Genomic DNA, 7,347 nt, shown 5'->3' on the forward strand with positions numbered 1-7,347 from the left:
GAGGCTCGCTGTCCAATCGTATACGTTGTGGGGCGGGACTTCAACGTTTCATAACATTGAACAGCACTACTTCACCCGTCTCGTAACAGTAATATTTTGTAGGGTACAACTCATTGGGTACAACATGATCTAAGCGGCTATCTAAAAGGTAGGTGTTATACCACATGCTCTTGTCAACATCCAAGACGTAAATAAGTTAAAAGGTAGAGCTGTTATCTTCCGTGTAATCTGAATATTGACCTGACCCAGCTCATTCTTGCAGCCTGCTGTATTCACGGGTACAAACTGTACATATTGCAGGGTCATCAGTTTAGTTTTATGTGTCAAACTGTTAGATAATCTTGGATTCATAATGTGTGTGCAAAATGTGTCCTTGGTGATCAGCAGAAGGTAAAAACAACCAAGTAAATGTTATCAATATCTCCACGTAGACCCTATCTTGTTGTGATAATTTTTGTAAATGAGGAATACTGTGCGGATATTATAGTAATAGCAACCTGTGTGCTGAAGCGTTGGAGGTTGAAATAATCTAATTATCTACCTGTACAATTGGATTGGTAGTTATATTTTTTTTAAAACTGTAAATTCACTGCCTTAATTATACACTGCCATGTGCTTCAGATCCAGCTGTGTTCATGTTCATCTGTAAGTCTATTGTATGTAATTTATTCTCTATTTAAAAAATCTTTTTCAGGGAATATTGCAGCCACTGAAAATGAAGGGTCTTTTCCTTGTGGAGCCTGTGGTAGCCCTGTACGCTTTCTCCAGTTTTCTCATCTATCCACTGGTGCAGCAGTATGTGTACCGAAGGCTCTGGCAGGACTTGACCAACACCACCTATCCTATCTCTGACAACACCTCCAGATGTGCAGGAAACAGCAGCAGCAACCAGACGAGCTACCATCAGGTTAGTAATAAAATACTGGATGTTTTGGAAGAACATGTACTTTAGTAACTCAAGGTGGAAGAGTGAGTACTTATTTGTTTTTTTCACATGATCTCCTTGTGTAACATTTTCAATATAATTAATGGCATTATTACTTTCACTACTTTGTGAGAAAATCCCCACACAAATTGTAGAGAGGGAATGGGACATACTATTTTCTATGTGTATATGAAAGTAAATGTGTTACTGAAGAAGGAAGAGGAAGGGTGAGAAAAATAGCTCAAATGTCAACAAACAATAGCGCTCTATGTAGGCTATTTGTTAAGTTTTTCCACATTTACAGTGTGCATATGAGGAACTATCCATGTCTATGTTCAACATTTAGTTTAATGGCAAAGCAGATATTCCCATAACGCTTTCCAACCCCTTTCTTGCAACACAACTTTGCAAAAAAAGAAGGAAAAAAAATGACATGGGACTAAAGTTTAATCCATCATATTGACAGCTGTTATACAAACAACAGCAGTTAAACAAATAGAGAAACAAACACAGATTTGAAACATTTGCAAACATTTCATGTGAGGTTTTAAAAATAGAAAAAAAAACTCTCAATCGTACAACAGGTGCAGGAGTGATTATTTTAAAACAGGTTTTTCTAGATCACTGTGGTTCTTTTCACTTCTGTTTGTACTCTGAACTGTATCCTATTAATAAGCACAAGAAGAAACCTTTTGCAGGGGAACATTTCTCCTGAAACCAGTCAATAGTGTAGTCAATATTTTTAAACTTCCCCACATAACTTTACATCTTTTTCTTCCTTTCTGTGTTTCCAGGAGGTGCAGAGGCAGGCGTCTCTCTTCTCCCTTTACACAGAGCTCTTCTCCACAGTCCCCTCTTTGATTGTCACTCTCATGCTGGTGGCCTACAGTGACCGGGGAGGACGCAAGATCACCATCATCCTGCCTTTGATTGGCACATTGATCTACACCCTGACCTTCCTGGCAGTGTCCTACTTTGAGCTAAACATTTACTTGCTCATTGGTTCCTCGCTTCTTAGTTCTCTGTTTGGGGGCTTGGGCACATTTCTGGGGGGCTGTTTCGCCTATATAGCAGACTTGTGTGAGGACGGCCATCAGAAGACGCTGCGCATGGCTGGACTTGATATGATGATTGGCTTGTTGTCTGGGGTGGCTTCAATATCAACAGGCTACTTCCTGAGAGCTGCAGGCTTTAACTGGCCTTTCCTAACCTCCGCGTTGTTTCAGTGTGTGATCCTTCTCTATGCAATTTTCATCCTAGAAGAGACTGTGAAGAAGGCTCCTCCTGATGCCATTATTCTAGATGGGGCTCCTCAGCACTCAGCCACAAAACAGATGTTGTATGGGGTCTACCAGATGTTTGTAGGGGCCAGCCGGAGGTGTAAAACTGTTTTAGTCCTCCTGATACTCATCTTCACCAGCTTCTCCTTCGCCTATGGAGGTGGGATCTCCTTGATGACACTATATGAGCTCAATGAGCCACTGTGCTGGACTGAGATTTTGATTGGCTACGGCTCAGCACTGTCCACTACTGTGTTCCTGGCCAGTTTTATGGGAGTATCAGCGTTCACATACTGTGGCATGCCACAGCTGCTCATTGTCCTGTTGGGCATCCTGTCTGTCATATCTGGCATGATCCTGACGGCGTTTGCAAAGACCACTTTACTGATGTTTATAGGTGAGAAACAAGTCCACAATTGCTACAGTTCTGTGATGCTTATACCAAAAATGTTGAATCTCAAGTTCAGTGAAAAAAACACCCAAGCCTTGCCTATCAGTGGTTTAAAAAAATCAAGTGTGTGTGTAGAAGCTGAATTAAAATCTGCACCTGATTTCATTCATGCTTGCCTTGTTTTCAGAGAAGTTCAGTAATCTTAAATAGTTTGATGAGGACAATGAAGCATCAATTAGTTTCACCTTCTATGTCAGACACTAGACATTGTGTTGTGAAATTATGCACAGGATTTGTGGCCTTGTAGCCTTGTTTAACAATGATACTGTCGCTAGACCTCAGTTTTGCTAACCATCATATATGTAAGAAAATATTAATAATATAATAATCCAATATATTACACATAGCTATAATGTAAGTGCGTTGCTTAAAATAAATGGGTGTAAAACAAGACATTTTATCTTTAGAAAAAATATGTAAAGGGTGGAATGAAGAGTAATATAAAATAGAAGATTACATAAACACACGTTATAGGCTTAGTTGCAGTTACTGTTTGACAGAACCTACCTTTCCTACCACCTTTATAAGCTGCAGAAATGTCACCAAGGCAGGTTGTCTTGTGTATTTTACTAGATAATTGCACTGTAAACAGATAAGAAAATGTAATTGTGATATTTTATCATTGCATCGTTTTATTTGAATTATCATGTGATGATACTGTATAATATGATGTTTTTGTTCTGTTCTTTGTTCACTACAGTAAGGGTGCCAATGCTTCTGTCCATCATGCCGTTCCCTGTTCTGCGCTCCATGATGTCAAAGATCATCTCAAAGTCTCAGCAGGGTGAGTGGGTTTAGGGCTTTGGGAGCCATAGAGCTGTGTCTCTGTGTTCTCAGAGTCAGAGTCCATTTAAGAGCTGCTTGTTCAAGCAACTTCACGATGCACAACAGAACACTCAAAGCTCCTGTTCATTTGAGCAAAGAGGAATCTTGAAATGAAACAGTTTTATTTTACATATCGCCTGTATCACTTCCTAAAAATTGTTTTCTTCTCTCCTTGGGTGTGTTTTTGCAGGTGCTCTGTTTGCCTGTCTTTCCTTTCTGGAAAGTCTAACGAACAACGTATCAAGCGCAGTCTTCAACAGTGTCTATGCTGCTACAGTATCATGGTTCCCAGGCTTCGTCTTCCTGTTGTCTGCAGGACTCTGTGTCATCCCTTTGTCTTTCTTGGGGTAAGTTCAAGTTCATGCTGAACTTACTATTATGTAGATAATACGACATAATAGGACCATACCAGTGCTTTTGCATGTTTTACAGCAAAATAAAAATAGTTTACATAATTCCTGCCCACTTTCTAAAGCAAACAACCATACATTTCCAAACTGATTTCCTGGTTTGCATTTATTCCATTGTATCATAAAAATCAACTTGTGGCAGCTTGAAACTTGCTTGAGATAGGTCATCCATCACAGCGCCCTGATTTTTTTTTTTTTTTTTTGTCCAAGTTATGTTATATGTTATCCTGTTGCAAACAGGAGTCATTTTTCAAAACCCTGCTTGGTGGTGCACTCAAGTATCCTCCAACATTCAAGAAATAATCATACTGAAGGACATTGAGCCAACAAGCTGTGTTACAACATAAAAGCACCAAATCACCATCAAGTTAATGGGACCTGCTGTTGGTCTTGATGCTGTCTGTCAACACAAGTTGACACCAGACTTACTTGTGGAGATGACTCTTTTTTCCAAGTTTGATTTCTGTATTTTACAGATAATATAACATCAATACAGTGTTTAGTAGAATACGGATTATTCTACCCAAAGTTATCTGATCAGTCATCAATAAAACAGAACTGTTAATGCTGTGTGGATTTGCTTCAGCTGCAGAGCTGCACTCCGGGTCAAGTTGCATAAAAAACATCTGTTTTGCCAAACTGGAAAGAAGAAATGCTCTGCTTGATTTATTCAGGCACTAAGAAAACAAGAATTCTCAGTTCCTCTTTTATTTATTCACCACATTCAGCGTTTCCCACTGAACCATTTCCCTCTTCATACAGTAACTAGTAACCAAACTATGACATGTACAGTATGTTTTTTCTGGTGTATTTTGACTACTACACAATCGATACCAAAGCTCTGTGACACATAGATGGAGGAAAGTCTATAAAAAAGTAGATACTTATCTCTGTTAAATGGTGTTCTTACGTTTGTTTTATTACACTGACTTGACAAAGTAGTGATGCTGAGTCAGTCTGGGAGGTGCAGCGTGAAACATAAAACCCCTCGAGTGAATCCACTTCAGTCACATGCACTGCTTCTTCTGTTACACAGTGGACAGTTACTAAATAACAAAACAACTGGCTCAGTAATCACAGTCTAACAGCCAAGGCTAGCATGCTCTGTGTTTAAGAGCTTAGTGGGTTTGACTGAGTCATGAGTTGTCAAGAATCTCAACTGATAACAAATGTGTTATTTTTGTGGTTTCCCAAAAAACATGTAAATTTCATGTACACTCAGAAATCATGTTGATGAAGTTGAAACATGTATGTTGCAGCCATTTTAAAGATGACTATCCCATTTAAAAATACTTACAGTGTGTGTGTGTGTGTGTGTGTGTGTGTGTGTGTGTGTGTGTGTGTGTGTGTGTGTGTGTGTGTGTGTGTGTATAGTGAAACTCTTGGTCGTTCCTGTTTAGTTGGAATTGAGAAAGTTTTCTTTGTGTCTCTCTTACGTCTCCTTTTCATGTTGATGAAGTTGAAACATGTATGTTGCAGCCATTTTAAAGATGACTATCCCATTTAAAAATACTTACAGTGTGTGTGTGTGTGTGTGTGTGTGTGTGTGTGTGTGTATAGTGAAACTCTTGGTCGTTCCTGTTTAGTTGGAATTGAGAAAGTTTTCTTTGTGTCTCTCTTACGTCTCCTTTTCCACTGTTTCAGCACGGTGGGTCTGATGGGAGTGGATGTTGCCAAAGATGACAAAGACCGAGAGAATTTCTTGTCAGGAGAGGAGGGTCCTGTTGAAGATGAGAATGACAACAGTCCTATTCTTAGCTGAGCCACATAAACTGCCAAACCCTCACTAGCACTTTGTTCATTTTCTCTGTAGTCTTTTATTCAAAGATACATTTTTCCAAAAGTACCTCAATCAGTTTTCAATCAGGCTAAAACAGTTCAGAACACATGTTACAGATACATCTCTTTTATTGCTTTTGATGATTTTTTTTGTGCTATTTAACTGGAATATTGTGAAAAACATCAGGGAGTAGTGGGAAAACAGTTTTTTTTATAAGAACACTGTTCTTATTAGATTAGATGTCAGGATTGTATCATAAATAGGATATAAAGCAGTGCATCAAATCTAACAGGATTCTCAGACATTAATCATACCTCAGAGCTGCCTGACTGTGACATTACTAACAATATTAAAACGATTTAATGTATTTTCATAGTTTTATTATGTAACATGACTTACACTTTGAAAAATATTTGCATTCAGAGTTCCAGTAATTGGTTCATATCGGTTGTACCTTTTTACTTTTCTGTCACTATGTGTCTCCTTTTTAGCGCAACATAAGTTTATGTCTTTACAAGGAGCGAGACTGGCACTTGTTTCTAAGAGGAAATGTTATGCAGTACATCAAATCACCAAAACACACATAATCTAGAGTCTGTCTATATAACCTGTATATGCAAATATTTTTCATTTCAGATTCACCTTATCCAATAATGGAAATCTTGCATTGCTTCATTGCTTTGGAAAATATGTTACTATAAACCATTTGGCACAAATTTGTGCTTATTTTCTCATATTGTCTGTAAGGCATCAGGTGTTTAGGCTAACTCACAGTACTAACATGTTTTTAATGTGTCCATGGGAGAAAATACATTTACTGATTCTTGATGTTTCATGCAAGTTAGGAGCTGAACTGTTAAAGTAAACCTGTCTCTGTTCTACTGACCACTAGGTGTCGCTCTTGGTCTAGGCTTACAGGCAACATGTTGTACACCTACTCCCTCATCAGCCAATACCTTAGACTCACAGTATATACTCTCTATCACCAGTTAAGGACATGACAACAATGATAAGATGTTTAGATATATCTTATTTTATCCTTTATGTACTGAGGTACTTAAAAACTCACACATTTCCCCATAGCTGTAAAACATTCCTTTTCATTATACCACCTAAAGTGCAGATTATCAAAAATGGAGCAGCTCCACTAGTCTGCTCTGTAGATTCTGTTTTTTCATAGACTACAAAGGGACTGTTGACAACTCTAAATTCAACCCTAATAAGCTTTATTATGTTGTCAGTGCAGCGACTGCTTAACTTAATGGTCTGATAACCAGTTACAAGCTGTCTCCACAGCTGTCCCCAATACAAGAAAAGTGTCTTATATTTGAGCAAAATAATGAGAGCAGTCATTGTCTTATCTTTCTACTATTGTGTTGGTGACAAATTCTTGTTTATTAAAGTGAATCTGAAAAGACTCTGGCCTCATTTCCACTAATCCTGCTCCCAACTCTTGGTTTTCAACTCGACGCTGTTACTCATTTGTCTCACACCTCAAAGTTTTTTATTTTCCTGCACTGAAATTTCCCAAGTTCCCACCTCCTGTCTTTGTCCTCTACATAAAAGGGTCGCTCTGCATACACGCATGTATGTGAACCTATTTTTTTAAAACTCGCCCCCATCTCTGGGAGAAAAATGAGATTCAAGTGTGTAAACATGCAAACGGTGTGTGTCTT

The 7,347-nt window shown here is 38.5% G+C and overlaps 1 protein-coding gene across 1 annotated transcript; it reads left to right on the forward strand.

Moving 5' to 3' along the window:
- Positions 1-32: 32 nt before the first annotated feature.
- Positions 33-7,088, forward strand: slc46a3 (solute carrier family 46 member 3). Its single transcript, XM_044369630.1, has 6 exons — positions 33-148; positions 695-907; positions 1,720-2,602; positions 3,357-3,440; positions 3,672-3,828; positions 5,536-7,088. Exons 2-6 carry the CDS (start codon positions 716-718, stop codon positions 5,651-5,653), a joined length of 1,434 nt encoding a protein of 477 aa, XP_044225565.1. The 5' UTR covers positions 33-148; positions 695-715; the 3' UTR covers positions 5,654-7,088.
- Positions 7,089-7,347: the final 259 nt, after the last annotated feature.

This window comes from Thunnus albacares, chromosome 13 (genome assembly GCF_914725855.1).
Source record: "Thunnus albacares chromosome 13, fThuAlb1.1, whole genome shotgun sequence".
In the NCBI taxonomy this organism is placed as follows: Eukaryota; Metazoa; Chordata; class Actinopteri; order Scombriformes; family Scombridae; genus Thunnus; species Thunnus albacares.